Genomic DNA, 15,538 nt, shown 5'->3' on the forward strand with positions numbered 1-15,538 from the left:
GTGTCCCTCTAGTTTGCATGAAGTTTCCTCTGCCATTTTCTCCCTAACTCTTCTTGAGATTGCACTCAATCCACTTTTTAAAGACTATCTTCCCTTGGATCAGAGCAGTAAGCTCCCTCCCTACTCTACCATCTTCGACTTCAGGGCTTAAAAGTTTCAATCCTCTAATCACATGACCTGCCCCCATCCTGAAGCTTCTAAGTGTGACTTCATTACCGTCAACTCAGATATGGTGGAAAGGGGCTCATTAGGAATACCAAAAGACACTCCTATCACTCAGGAAATCCCAAGTTGCTCTGTGCCAGGGGACAGAGACCAATAGTGTATTTTTTTTATTATACCACAATGATAGACTCCAGCAAAAAACCTGAAACTCCAATGGCTACATCCTCATATAAGTGTAATGTGTGAAAAAATCCACCCTACAGTAAAGGACAGTGAGCAGTTGGGTTTGTCTTGACCCTTGTGCTGGATGAAGGAGGAAAAACAACCTCTAAGTCAGCCCTCACCTGGGTTTGTGGCCCAAATCCACACTAGCTGTAATGGCTCTAAAACCATTAAGTCAAGGTTTTAAAGCTGTTAAGCATTGGTGGCTCTTGGTTTCTGCTTGAGACTATCACAAATCTTTCTTCAAAAAGTCACTTTCAACTGAGGCCTCCGATTATTCTAATAAGTCAATTCTTAAAAAACCAACGAGGGCCACCTTGTGGTGTAGCAGGTAAAGCTGCTGCCTGCAGTGCCACATCCCATATGAGTGCCAGTTTGAGTCCCAGCTGCTCCACTTCCAATCCAGCTCTCTACTCTGGCCTGGGAAAGCAGTAGAAGATGGCCCAAGTCCTTGGGCCCCTGCACCCATGTAGGAGACCCGGGAGAAGCTCTTGGCTCCTGACTTCAGATAAGCGCAGCTCTCTGTCTCTAACTCTTTCAAATAAATAAATCTTAAAAAAAAAAATGCACAGAAGCCTACCACCCAAAAGAACAAAATCACAATGAAGCAGAATTAGCAGCAGCAGTAGACATTCAAATCAGATCTACATTATCTTCATACACTACAAATATAAGAAAGAAAATAATAAAATAAATATGCCAATATGTTTAAAGAAATTTACAAGTATGGAAGTAGAAATTTAAAAATGATAGGAAGGAAATGGCAAGCCAGTATTCCAGAAAAATGTTTGCGCTCTCAAGCTCAATACTTGACATGGTGATGCAAGTGACATTTAGGCTGGGCCCAGTCCTTCTCCACTCCGCTAGTATCCAATCCTGGCCTCATGGGGTCAGAATCCAGTAGGCTTCACTTCTGATCCAGATTCCTGATAATGTGCCTGGGAGGCAGCAGGTGATGGCCCAAGAGCTTGGGGCCCTGCCACCCATGTGGGAGACCCAGAGTTATAGGCTCCTGGCTTCAGCCTGGCATAGCCTGGGCTGTTGCGGCCATTAAGGGAGTGAACTGGTGGACAAAAGATCTCTATCTCTCTTTCTCTATGTCATTCTGCCTTTCAAATGTTAAAAGAAAAAAAATATTCCACATTATGTGTTATATAAGTCAATGTTCATTTATTTCCTTGAAAAAATTCAATAGTTGTCAACTACAGGAATTGTGTTATCTCTTAGTCATAATGGAGTAACTATAAAACTGAGGAATGGTTCTAGGTTAAAGGAGATTCAAGAGACAGTTAAATGTAATGCATAATTCTAAAGTTGACACTGGACTGGGAGAAAGCTTCTATAAAGGATATGGCTGGACAACTGGTAGAACTCAAAAAAATCGTATTTTAGATAATTACATGAATTTTAAAAGTCCCTGATTTTGAGCTATGATTATGGAACAGAATATCCTTGTTCTAGAAAGGGGGTGAGGGGTGGGTTCTGACAAGGACCATTTTGATATTTATAACATCTGTAGGCCACACAACATTATCAACTTAAAAATTAGTCTGCTATAGATTTAGTGAACTTTTGAGTCCTGCTTGTGGTTGCCAAATGATGCTGTGGGCCTTCTATGGCCTGTGGACCAGACATTCCCTACCGCTGTTCTAGAAGATAAACACTAAAGTATTTAGGGGTAAGGAGGGATGTGATGTCTTCAACTTAATTTCAAATGATTCAGCTCTAAAAGGATGTTAATTATGTGTGTATATACACAAATGTGACAAAATGTTAATAGAGGATCTAAGTAACGGGTACACAGGTGTATCTGTACTATACTGGTCATTTTCCTGCATATGTGAAACTACTTAGAAACAAAATCGAAGGACATATCTGTACTTCAGTGCCTATCAAAGTTTCATATAGAGTGATTACGTATAAAGGCAAAAAACCAAGATATTTCTAAATGAGCACCTATACTTACCTGAAATTGCCAGTTTCCCAAATGATCAATATCTTTAATATATACGTGATAATGTCCTCCATAGCAGCCACCTTTGTGTATAATAACTGAGAAGAGGTCATATATATATTCTAAGTCATCCAACTCACTCTAAAGAAAAAAAGATGTTGAAAGAGTTAATATAAATTTCACCTACTATTATTTAATGGTAAATAAGAATGAATTTAAAGGCTGGCACTGTGGTATAGCACAGCAAGCCACTGTCTGCAGTGCCGACATCCCATATGAGCACCAGTTCAAGTCCCGGCTGCTCCACTTCTGATCCAGCTCCCTGCTAATGGCCTGGGAAAGCAGTGGAGGATGGCCCAAGTCCTTGAGCCCCTGAACCCATGTGGGATACCTGGATGAAGCTTCTGGTTCCTGGCTTCAGCCTGGCCCAGCCCCAGGTGGCTGTGACCTTTTGGGGAGTAAATCAGTGGATGGAATATCTAACTCTTTCAAATAAATAAATAAATAAATCTTAAAAAAAAAAAGGAAAAAAATCTAAGAGAAACTTTCAAGACTCAATCAAAAAGGGATAATTTTAAATAACTGGTTTTAAATGTAAATAGTCCTAAATTTTCTATTAATTAACTGATCTAATACTAATGACATTACATACCAATGAAACTCTTCCTCTGAGTTAAACAAACACTTATATCTGAGAAAGATGTTATTTTTATGCACTCTGGCTAAAATCTATAAGCCAAAGTAACAACAGGTTAGCCTATCAGTGAGTTTATGTAGAGATTTGTAACAATAAAAACCCACCTCTATATGCTACCTATTATGCTGTTTTTTATATGCTCTCTTTACCTACTAAAATTGTCCTACATTCCTACCAAGTTGTTGTATGTCTCAAAAGTCAAAACCAGGATCAACTACCTCCCTCCCATCTTGATACTTCAGCCCTCGTATAGAATAGGAACTTAGCAATTATGAATTCCAATTAGCCTTGTTTAGAGGCAGTTCAGTAGAACCAGGGAATTCTTTCTTGCTTTATTAATTCCATGGTCAACCTTTTCTGAAATTAATATGTTTTCTAAACAAAAGATTTACTTATTTGAAAGGCAGAGCAACACAGAGAGGGAGAGACAGTTCATTCCTCAAATAGCTGTCAACAGCCTAGGCTGGATTAGGCTGAAGCCAGGAGCCCAGAACTCCATCTGGTTCTCCCATGTGGATGGTACGGGTCCAAGCACTTGGGCCATCTTCCACTGTTTTCCCAGGCACATCAGCAGGGAGTTGGATTAGAAGCAGAGCACCCAGGACTCGAACCAGTGCTCTGATGTGGGATGCCGGCATCATAAGCAATGGCTTAACCAGCTGTGCCACAATGCTAGCTCCAAACTTCACATACCTTATAGTCACAAGTGAATCAGATGAACTTCTACTCTAGCAACTAAAACTAAAAACAAAAACACCAACAACCAAAAAAGCTATTTTAGATTAAGAGAGGCTTCATTTATTTAGGGGCTGGTATTGTGGTCCAGCAGGTTAAGCCACTGCCTGGGATGCCAGCATCCCATTTGGGTGCCAGTTCCAAGTGCCAGCTGCTCCCTGTTGATGTACCTGGGAAAGAAGTGGAAGATGGCCCAGGTGCTTGGGCCCCAGCCACCCATGTGGGGGACCTGGATGGAGTTCCAGGTTCTTGCCTTCGGCCTGGCTGTTGTGGCCATTTGGAGTAAACCAGTGAACCAGTGGATAGAAGATCTCCCTCCCTCTAACTCTGCCTTTCAAACTTTAAAAAAAAAAAAAGGCTTATTTAAATCTCTAAGAAGACTTAGGTTTTCAGTTCTTAAAAAGATGGATTTATTTATTTGAAAGGCAGAGGGACAGAGAGACAGGGATGATGGGAGAGAAAGGACAGAGATCTATCCTCAAGTTCACTCTCTAAATGACCACAACAGCCAGGGCTGGGCTAGGCGAAAGCCAGGAGCCTGGAACTCCATCTGTGTCTCCCATGTGGTAGCAGGGTCCCAAGCACTTGGGTTATCTTGCACTGCCTTCCCAGGCACATTAGCAGGGAGCTAGATTAGAAACAGGGCTCAAACTAGCAGTCCAATATGGAATACCAATGCTGCAGGTGGCAACTTAGCCTGCTGTACCACAACGCTGGCCCGTTTTCAAATACGAGAGGTATGAACTACAAGATACAAGCTCCCTTTTGGTTCCGATGTATAAATTCAATCAGTGTTTATCAGTACTAGAATACATTTAATAATATGCTTAATATCAAATATTAAAATACACATTTGAGTACATGCCAGTTATTTGGTTCAGGCAAGAGATGAGTAATATACAAGATTTAAAGTGACATATTTTGGCTGGTGCCGTGGCTCAATAGGCTAATCCTCCGCCTGTGGCGCTAGCACACCAGGTTCTAGTACCGGTTGGGGCACTGGATTCTATCCCGGTTGCCCCTCTTCCAGGCCAGCCCTCTGCTATGGCCCGGGAGTGCAGTGGAGGATGGCCCAAGTCCTTGGGCTCTGCACCCCATGGGAGACCAGGAGAAGCACCTGGCTCCTGGCCTCGGATCAGCGCCATGTGCCGGCTGCAGGTGCACCGGCCGCGGCAGCCATTGGAGGGTGAACAGCAAAAGGAAGACCTTTCTCTGTTTCTCTCTCTCACTGTCCACTCTGTCAAAAAATTTAAAAAAAAAGTGACATATTTTTCATTAATATGGAAATCTAAAAGTAAAACTAATGTGAATTTCCTAGATAAATGCTCAAATTTTTTATTTATTTTAGTTTTATCAAAGTAGGTTCAAATCATGTGACAAACTACCTTTTATAAAAGGAGGAACAAGTATATTTACTATCCCTGGTAAGGATTCCAAATGCCAGAGTAACAAAGTGTCACCTGCCTAGTGAGTTTCTATATGTGTAACTTATTATTATATCTAAAATAAACTAAAACTAAATCTAGAGAGCAAAGTATCCATTAATGGTAATTTTTCTAAGTGCAGAGTCACTTCTAATTTTGTTCTTAAATTTGTACTTAAGAGATATTCCAAAACAGCGTATTAAAGAGAACCGAGAACAAATCAGTGCTCTGACGACTCAAAAGGGTGGTAACTAATCGGTGACTCTAAGATAGCAGACATGGCAGCTGGGACGTCTGAAGACATTTTTGGTTGCCACAAGGCGGGGAAGGGAAGTGTGGGGACTCCACTGTCTACTAACAGATGTAGGCCAGGGGAGCTTGCAAATATCCTCCAATCTATAAGAGAGTCTCCCACAACAAAGATTTAATTCAAAATGTTAACAGTAACAAGGCTGAGATTCTGCAATTAACCACCTGAAAATGAGATTCAATCTTGGTGGGGGGAAAACAAAGAATTTAAAAGCAAAATAGTTCAAACCTGTTCACAAAATGGCTTGAGATTGATCCGTAGAGGAAACGTGTAAGGGCTAGTTTCTTTGTAGCGTTCACACTTCACAAAATCAAAATTAAATCTTAGTAATGAAACAGTAAGAAAGGGAGGCAGCTTACGCAATTTGGCCGACTGTAAAAAGAAAAGTTTACAAAGTTTGTTCAAAGCAGCACTCTAGGACAGGATTACATAACGGTTCCTAAGTCGTGAAAAAACCACCTGTGGCACAGTTTTAAGAGAAATAGGTCCTAAGTTGCATAACTCATCACCACGGATGAGTTATCATAACTTGATATAAACCCATCTATTTTATGGGACTAACACTGCATCATTCTTTTATGCTTACAGCTTAAAATTCACAGCCAGTTTTATGTTTTTAATGTTGATCTCCTAAAATGCTATCTAACAAGTATGTTATAAACGGGTGCTCCATCTCTAATTGCGTATTTCCTGCCCAGGTCCTGGTGTTTCACCTCCCTCCTTCATATCTTCACTTTATTAGCACACACATGTTCTCTGTATTTAGTGAAGAACTACAGCTCCTAACCTGGGATGGAAGAACCAGTTTCAAAGAATCTGAACCCATGAAATGGTATAAAAATTTTATGTGTTGGAGCCAGCGCTGTGGTATAGCAGGTAAAGCTGCTGCCTGCAGTGCCAGTATCCTACGTGGGCACTGGTTCAAGTCCCAGCTGCTCCACTTCTGATCTAGCTCTCTGCTATGGCCTGGGAAAGCAGAAGAAGATGGCCCAAGTCCTTGAGACCCTACACCTGCGTAGGAAGACCCAGAGGAAGCTCCTGGCTCCAGATTGGCACAGCTCTGGCCACTGAGGCCAATTGGGGAGTGAACCAGCAGATGGAAGACCTCTCACTCTCTGCCTCTCCTTCTCTGTATAATTCTTTCAAATAAATAAATTTTTTTAAAAAATTTATGTGCTTAAGTATTTTGAGGGAGAAGATCTGTACCTTTCATCAGACTCTCAAAGGACTCTAATTCCCTAAGGTTAAAATCTGCTGATTGAAATTGTTATAGTCATTGCTCTTAGATTCAAAAGCAGGTCTGTTTTTAATTTCCTGCTTTAAAACAAAACACTATAAAAAGCTGTCTTTTTTTTTTTTTTTTAAGATTTATTTGACAGGCAAAGCAAGAGAGAGAGAGAGAGAGAGAGAGAGAGAGAGAGAAAGATCTTCCATTCTCTGGTTCACTTCCCAAATGCTTGCAAGAGCTAGGGTTGGGCCAGGATGAAGACAGGAGACAGGAATTCCATCTGGGTCTCCCACATGGGTGGCAGGGACCCAAGACCTTGGGCCATCATCTGTTGCCTCACAGGCTTATTAGAAGGAAGCTGACCAGAAGTGGAGGCAGGAACTGATCCCAGGCACTCAAATATGGAATGCGGGCATCCCAAACAGGAGGCTTAACCCGCTGTGCCATGCCTGTCCCTACTGAGCTGCCTTTTACTTAAAGGTCATCATTTGTCCCCAACCCTCCTGGATTAATGGTCCGTGAGGAGAGCAAAATTCTCCCTTATGTAAAAAATTATCCACAATCATATGACTAACATTGTTAAATATATATATGTGTATATATATATATTTAAAGATTTATTTATTTGAAAGAGTTACAGAGAGAGGAGGAAATGCAGATAGACAGTGAGTAAGCAAGATTGATCTTCCATTCACTGGTTCACTCCCCAAGTGGCCTCAACAGCTAGAGCTGGGCCAGGCCAAAGCCAGGAGCCAGGAGTGTCCCACAGGTCTCCCACACAGGTGTAGGGGCCCAAGAACTTGGGCCATCTTCCACTGCCTTCCCGGGCCATAGCAGAGAGCTGGATCAGAAGTTGAGCAGCTGGGACTCAAACCCACGCACATATGGGATGCCGGAACTGCAGGCAGCAGCTTTACCCACTATACCACAGCGCCAGCTCCAATGACCAGCTATGACGAAACAAAACCAAAAAAATAATTCTAGTGGGTCAAAGTCAAATGAAAAACATTGATAACACAAAATGGTAGATTTTTCAAACAATTCTAAAGACAAATCTTAAAAAAAAAAACACCAGAGTAACTCAATTCTGCATTTATTCAGGCAACACAGCCAAACAACTTGGAATGCACCAGATCCAATGCAACTACAACACGACAGAATTTGGAAAGTACCAAGACAAAAAATTCCCACTGAAAAAGAATTATTAAATGATACAAAAGGTACACAAAAGAATCCTGTTTAGCTAAAGGGTCTTATTAGCAAGGCTGTTCTAATAACATGCAAATTAAGTGCAACTAAAAGCTAAGAATCTGCAAGTGTCCTGAGACTTCCAAACTCTGAGGCTTATAGTTATGTAGTTAACTGTATAGTTTCAACTCCAAAGTGAAATACAAAATAAATGGAAAAATGATAAACTGTCCTTGGATTTCATAAAGTGGCAAAGATTGGATAGAGCCACAAGTGGGCTTCAGAAAGTTTGTGGAAAGATGGAATTAAAAAGACAACCCAAGGGCCATGTTGTGGCACAGCAGGTAAGGCTGCTGCCTGCAACACTAGCTCACAGACGGGCACAGGTTAGATTCCCAGCCACGATCCAGCTCCCTGCTGTGGCCTGGGAAAGCAGTGGAGGATGGCCCAAGTGCTTGGGATCCTGCACCCGCATGGGAGACCAGGAAGAAGCTCCTGGATCCTGGCTCCAGCCTGGACCAGCCTTGGCTGTTGTGGCCATCTGGGGAGTGAACCAGCAAATGGAAGACCTTTCTTGTTCTCCCTCTCTCGCTAACTCTTTCAAATCAATAAATCAATCAATCTTTTTTTTTTTTTTAAATGCAATTTTCCCCAAACTTTTTGAAGCCCCTTTTTCTAGTAAATTAAAATTCACTCAAGTTTTTTAATGTAAAACTTTTTTGAGATAGAGATGGTAGACAAGAGAGAGAAGGAGGAAGAGAGTCCATGCACTCTCCTCTGCTGATCTGCTTTGCAAATCCCTGCAGTAACCTGGCCTGTTTGGAGGCCAGGGATCAGTTCGGGCAGGAACCTAATCACCTGGGCCATCATGGCTGCCTCCCAGGGTCTGCGTTAGCAGGAAGCTGGTGTCAGGTGCCGGAGTTTGGTACAGAACCAGGTGTTCTGATATGGGATGTTGTTGTTTTTTATTATTGATTTGAAAGGCAGAGTTACAGAGGCAGAAGCAAAGAAAGAGAGGGATGTTTGGAGAGGGGCAGGGGGACAGGAAGAGAGGCAGGGGAAGAGAGGGCAGGGGGAGAGAGGAGGAGGAAGGGAGGGGGGGAGAGGGGGAAGGGAGTGGGAAGGAGAGAGAAGGAGAGAGAGATCCTTCATCCACTGGTTCACTCCCCACATGGCCGCAACAGCTGGAGCTGCAGCGATCCGAAGCCAGGAGCCAGGTGCCTCCTCCAGGTCTCCCATGCGGGTGCAGGGGCCCAAGGACACAAGCCCTGTTCCACTGCTTTCCCAGGCCACAGCAGAGAGCTGGATCAGATGTAGAGCAGCCAGGACTGGAACCGGTGCCCACATGGGATGCTTGTACTGCAGGCCTTACCCACTATGTCACAGCAACATCCCCTAAGGATGCTGGTGTTTTAAAAGCTATGCCAAACATGGGCCCCCCCATCCCAGTTTTAATCCTATTGTAAAAACTATAGACACAGGGTTTATAGTTTCCATTGTATTTTCATCTATAATCTTCAGATCAGAATCAGCATGTTATCTAAATCAATGCTCATTGTAGCTAAAAAAAATTGACATGGAGCAGCAGCACAGATTTGTCTTTTGTAGTAGCGATTTAAGACAAGGCTCAACACCCACTTCCTGAACTGAGCTCAGGCTGATGTTTCTTAGCAGGTGACCCGGCCACCCAGTAGCAGGGCACAGCCAACACCACAGGCACTGACGGCCTCAGGGATAACAGGTACAAGGAGCTGCTACAGGCATTCAGGAGCTCTGTCTCTCAAAGATCAACAAACAGCAGTTATAGTTACAGGCATGGCTACATGAATCAATGTGATGGATAACCTGGCAGGGGGCCGGTGTCATGGCGTAGTGGGTAAAGCTACAGCCTCAATGCCAGCAACCCAAGCAGGTGCCAGTTTGTGTCCTGGCTGCTCCACTTGCCATCCAGCTCCCTGCTAATGGCCTGGGAAAAGCAGAGGGAGATGGCCCAAGAGCTTGGGCCCCTTCCACACACATGGGAGATCTGGAAGAAGCTCCAGGCTCTGGCCTGGTCCAGCCTCGGCTACTGCAGCAATCTGGGGAATGAATCAGTGGATGGAAGACGGATCTCTCTTTCAAACGAACAATCTTTTAAAAATAAATAAATTTGACAAGTAGAATTCTATGCTTAATGATTTATTTTTCTCAGCTGTCACATTGTTAAAGGAATCAGTTGCTAAATCTTGTCTTCCTTTCATCTTAGACAAGAGGGCTTCAAAGTTCCCGTGCAGACTGAGATTATGCGAGTCCCTCACAAACCCTCTGAAGACTCCCTCTACTTTGCCTGTACAGAAAGAACACAGAAGTACTTGTGGGAGCCCCTAACTAACAAGTTAAGGATCTCACCGGCAGGAGAGGACGGGCAGATTCGTATGCGGCATTCACATATTAAGATTAGGAGAGCAGTGCACAAGGCCCTCTGTTTTCATGGTAGTAAACAGGGGAAGGAAAGCTCAACAAGCTTCCTGCCTGGCAGGAACAAAGATATACACTGTCTTCTTCACAGCTGGTATTTGCAAAGAGCAGGGATACGGGGAAATTACCCAAAAAGGTACCCTTGGAAAACACTGAGCTACAAATACCTTTTTTCCTGGGCAAGAGAGAAGTAACTTGAGAGAACTGTTGGGTTGAAAGCTTTTAAAAAAAGAAGCAATCTTGGGCTGGCACCATGGCTCACTTGGTTAATCCTCTGCCTGTGGCACCAGCATCCCAAATGGGCACCAGGTTCTAGTCCCGGTTGCTCTTCTTCCAGCTCTCTGCTATGGCCCGGGAAGGCAGTGGAGGATGGCCTAAGTACTTGGGGAATGAACCAACGGAAGGAAGACCTTTCTCTCTGTCTCTTTCTCTCTCACTATCTATAACTATACCTATCATAAAAAAAAAAAAAAAAAAAAGAAAAGAAAAAAATAGAAGAAGCAATCACAGTACAGATAATAACATAAATGTTTTTCAACCCTTAGAGTTAGAGCTTCAAGAATATCCCCAGACTTTCAGTCCTGCCCCTACGTACTGAGGACCGAGCAGGCACCCTGGGAGAAGGCAGGTTACTGATCTTTACCTTTGTTGCTTTAACCAGTTTGTCACAAGTTTCACAGTAGTACAAGTTATCACAGTCAAACACTTCCTCTTCTACATACATGTTCCAGAGTGCGTCTTCCAAACCAGACACATTTTTGACGGCTACTGTTAGGTCTAAGAAGTCTTCCTGAAATATACATGAATATAAAATTGAAAAAAACAACTTCAGAGATTTACAGACACATCACCGATTCATACATACATGGGGAACAGATACGATACGTTTTTCTAAAACACGGTACACATGAAAGTAGATTTTCTGATTAGATACTGTGAATTCACAACACTAAATATATTTCTAAATCAAACTATAATTTTACTTATAACAGGAAAAGCTTATAAGGAAGAAGTTTATGAGTATTCTGCAAATATAGTAAAACTTGTTTCATCAGGAAATTAACCACAATAAAGCACGTATCTAAATTTAGGTGTACATACTGGGACATTCCAGGTTTATTAGCACAGATTCATCTCTAGGCTAGAATATAACAGCAAAAGCAGGGTTGAATTTTCTAATGTAAACTCTGTTTCTTCGTTTGCTTTTGCCAGGGTTGGTTTAAGATCTATTGAGGAAGTTAAAAGAAAAAACTATATTGAACAAGGATAAAAAAAGGAATGTATTTTGTAAAAAGGTAATTTATCAAGTCTACTATAACTACATTTGAGTTATAATTCTAGTGATAAATGCTGTAACAATTAGGTAAGTTTAAATCTGCATGTGTGTAACAGCATTATTTTAAGGAGTTAGGAAGACTGGAAAATAATACGCACTAGTTAGTTCATGGCAGAAATCTTAAATAATGAAAGTAACGTTTATATATTGCTTATAGCCGGTGCCGCGGCTCACTAGGCTAATCCTCCACCTGCGGCGCCGGCACACCGGGTTCTAGTCCCAGTAGGGGCGCTGGATTCTATCCCGGTTGCCCCTCTTCCAGGCCAGCTCTCTGCTGTGGCCCGGGAGTGCAGTGGAGGATGGCCCAAGTGCTTGGGCCCTGCACCCCATGGGAGACCAGGAGAAGCACCTGGCTCCTGCGTTCGGATCAGCATGGTGTGCTGGCCGCAGTGCGCCGGCCACAGCAGCCATTGTGGGGTGAACCAATGGAAAAGGAAGACCTTTCTGTCTCTCTCTCTCTCACTGTCCACTCTGCCTGTCCAAAAAATATATATATATTGCTTATAATATATGTGTAAAAAGTTAATATCTATAATTTATAATGTGCCTTACATTCAGTGATTTTGGGAATTATTGTTAATTATTACAATAGCTAACCCAATCATACAGTAATTCAAAGACACATACTACAGCTTAGTCTCTAATGAGGCTGCTAAGACAGCGTCTATCAGCACAGGCAATACAGCCCAGATGCATTATTTTAATCTCCAACTTTGTCTCAAAAATATATATATATATATAAAATCTCCAAAAGAACAATAAATGCATTAATAAAATGGCATTTAATCTTTCACTTATATAGTCAGATACAGAAACTTTCTACAAATCTTGCTGTAACAAAAGGAGATTTTCATTAAAAGGTTCAGTAATGAAACCAATGGGCTATGTAAGATTTGTAGAGCAAACAGATTATATTTACAAGACCAAGTTTCCAATTTCTAATTCCAATAAGATTAAATGGGACGCTGGTTACAAAGAATCAAAGGTTACACTAATTAGAACAGATTGTAATAGCTTTACATATAACATATAGCTCACAGACAATATATAGCACACAAATGAACTTTCTGAAGGATATTAATAACTGAATTCAATAATTACAGATGTTTATCAATTTAAATATTCTTCGCTGTTTTCTATTTTTATTACTTTCCTAATTAATCTTTGTTACAACATTTCAGTCATGATAATATTAGTTTCTCTCATAAGGTCACAGTATTCAATCCATAAACATTCCTCAAATCTATTTTCCAAATATTAGTATACTGGATAGAAGACTGTTTCAAGATGTTCGCTTCTTTCAATTTTCTGGAGAAATGTGGTTATAAACCACTGATTCAGGCATAGCGTAAAACAAAAACAAAACCCCAGCAATTGTTTCTAATAATGAACATTTCAATGTCCATGTGTAATAGATTGTAGATTTAATCACATGAACTTCACAATGTAAGTTTTTACTAACATCCTTCTGCATATTCACCTGCTTCTCACTGGTGTTCTTACATTCTTTACAAACAATCTGGTTAACAACAGTTCCGTGATACAGACGATTGATGAGGTCATGGCCGGACGTCCCCACTAAAGAAGTTTCCAAAGCACTGAAGAGAATTCGATTTAGTTCCTGTACATCATGTTGCCTCATTTCCTATAAAACAGGTAATTTTCATTTTAATTGTTTAAATTTTTATTTATCTGAGAGACAGGGAGAACTCCTATCAGCTGGGACATTCCCCAGATGCCCACAGTGCCTTGGGTTGGGGCTGGGCCAGGCTGAAGTTGGGAGCTGGAACTCAATCCAAGTCCCATGTGGGTGGCAGGAACCCAATACTTGAGCCCTCACTGATGCCTCTCAGGGTGCATATGAGTCAGGATTTGGAGCCAGGAATCACACCAAGGCACTCCAGGATGGAATGCAAGCTTCTTAACTGATAGGACAAACACCCACCCCACAAAGCGGGGAATTTTTAAATGTAATTTTGTGCTTCAGATAAAAAAAAAGATTTTAAGAATAGCACTAGTGGGGCTGGCGCTGTGGCATAGTAGGTTAAGCCTCCACCTGCAGCGCCTGCATCCCATATGGGCACCGCTTTGAGTCTCAGCTGCTCTACTTCCAATCCAGCTCCCTGCTATGGCCTGGGAAAGCAGAAGATGGCCCAAGTCCTTGGGCCCCTGCACCCATGTGGGAGACCTGGAAGGAGCTCCTGCCTCCTGGCTTTGAATGGGACGAGCTTCAGCTGTGTTGGCCATTTGGGGAGTGAACCAGTGGATAGAAGATCTGTCTCTCCCTCTATTACTCTGCCTTTCAAATAAATAAATCTTAAAACAAAAGAAATCACCACTTCTTTTTATTTATGATACAAAATGAAAATACAAACAGGCAGCATTCAGTGTGTATATGTAAGCCAATTCACACAACCACTGGAAAACACATGCATTCTTTTGGGAAACCAGACACAGGCCACATCACAGAAGGAACACGCTAAGTACAGACCAATGTCTAAGAGCTGACAGTGTCTGCCTAAGAAACTCACTTAGATCACAGTGGTTGGAAAACAATCTGAATAATGAACATTTTAGAAAGGAGCTACACTGGGGCCTGCACTGTGGCGTAGCAGGCAAAGCTGCCACTTGCAGTGCTGGCATCCCACATGGGCGCCGGTTCAAATCCCGGCTGCTCCACTTCCAATCCAGCTCTCTGCTATGGCCTGGGAAAGCAGTAGAAGATAGCCCAACTCCTTGGGCCTCTGCCCCTTTGCAGGAGACCCGGAGGAAGTTCCTGGCTCCTGGCTTTGGATCAGCACAGCTCCAGCCGTTGTGGCCAGTTGGGGAGTGAACCAACACATGGAAGACCTCTTTCTCTCTGCCTCTCCTCTTCTCTAACTCTGACTTTCAAAAAATTAAATCTTAAAAACAAAAAAGGAAGGAAGTACAATTTATTGCTCTGAAGTGTAAGCCAAACAAAACAAGACTTAACACGGTGAGAGATTCCCGAAGGAACTTGCTGTGAACCTGTGAACCCTTATGAGCCGTGGAGCGAAGTGTGAACTACTCCTTAAGAACAACCATAAACCATAGCCAAAGGGCACTCAGCACTCAGAGGAGAGGGGGAGGAGCAGCCAGAGGGCAGAGGTGGGGACAGAAGTTCCAGAAGAAGGGCTGTTAGGAGGGTGGGGAGTGCTGCGAGAACCCATTCAGCTAAGAACAGAGCAGTGCCCTGTAGCCTTGGCATCTGAATGCTACTATGGACTTTGGCAGGAAGAGTACAAAGGACATGGAGGAAAAAAATGGAAGGTACAGAAGTAGGGGTAGTGGGGGAAAACAACATTAAAAATAATCTGCACAGCCAGTGTTGCAATGCAGCAGGTTAAGCTTCCTGCAATGCTGCCATCCCATACCAGGGTGGGGGTTTGAGCCCTGGCTGCTCTGGCTTCAGATCTAGCTCCCTGCTCCTGCACCTGGGAAAGCAGGGGAAGATGGCCCAGAGAGTTGGGTCTGCACCCACATGAGCCCAGATAGAATTTCAAGCTCCTGGCTTCAGCCTGGACCAGCCCCGGGCCACTGCAGCCATTTGGGTAGTGAACCACTGGTTGGGAGATCGGTCACTCTGCCTTTCAAATAAATAAATAAATCTTTAAAAAAAAAAAGTTTCCTGTGGAAAGAAACCCAGAACAAGAAGTGAAGCTAAAGCTCTCTCTTCTTTTAAAATACAAGGATGTACATTTGTCCTGTATGACAGCTCTGACAGAAAACTTGAAGACATTTTTAAGCATTGCTTCTGAGCGATCCTATATTGGGCAAAGGTGCCTCAGAAGCCTTCTCCTA

General features: G+C 42.6%; 1 protein-coding gene across 6 annotated transcripts in view; it reads right to left on the reverse strand.

Annotated features, from left to right (window-relative positions):
• The window catches only part of USP40 (ubiquitin specific peptidase 40), a 109,766-nt gene that overhangs the window by 85,167 nt on the left and 9,061 nt on the right, over positions 1-15,538 (reverse strand). For 4 of the 6 annotated variants that reach the window (XM_062193631.1, XM_062193614.1, XM_062193606.1 and 1 more), the window contains 4 exons: positions 13,197-13,361; positions 11,024-11,170; positions 5,736-5,879; positions 2,354-2,482 (listed from right to left, as the gene is read on the reverse strand). In XM_062193631.1, the coding sequence (XP_062049615.1) occupies positions 2,354-2,482; positions 5,736-5,879; positions 11,024-11,170; positions 13,197-13,361 (585 nt within the window). The remainder of the gene's footprint in view (positions 1-2,353; positions 2,483-5,735; positions 5,880-11,023; positions 11,171-13,196; positions 13,362-15,538) is intronic. The other 2 variants (XM_062193622.1, XM_062193638.1) reach the window with 2 other exon arrangements.

The sequence above is a fragment of the Lepus europaeus genome, chromosome 1, assembly GCF_033115175.1.
Source record: "Lepus europaeus isolate LE1 chromosome 1, mLepTim1.pri, whole genome shotgun sequence".
Classification (NCBI taxonomy): Eukaryota; Metazoa; Chordata; class Mammalia; order Lagomorpha; family Leporidae; genus Lepus; species Lepus europaeus.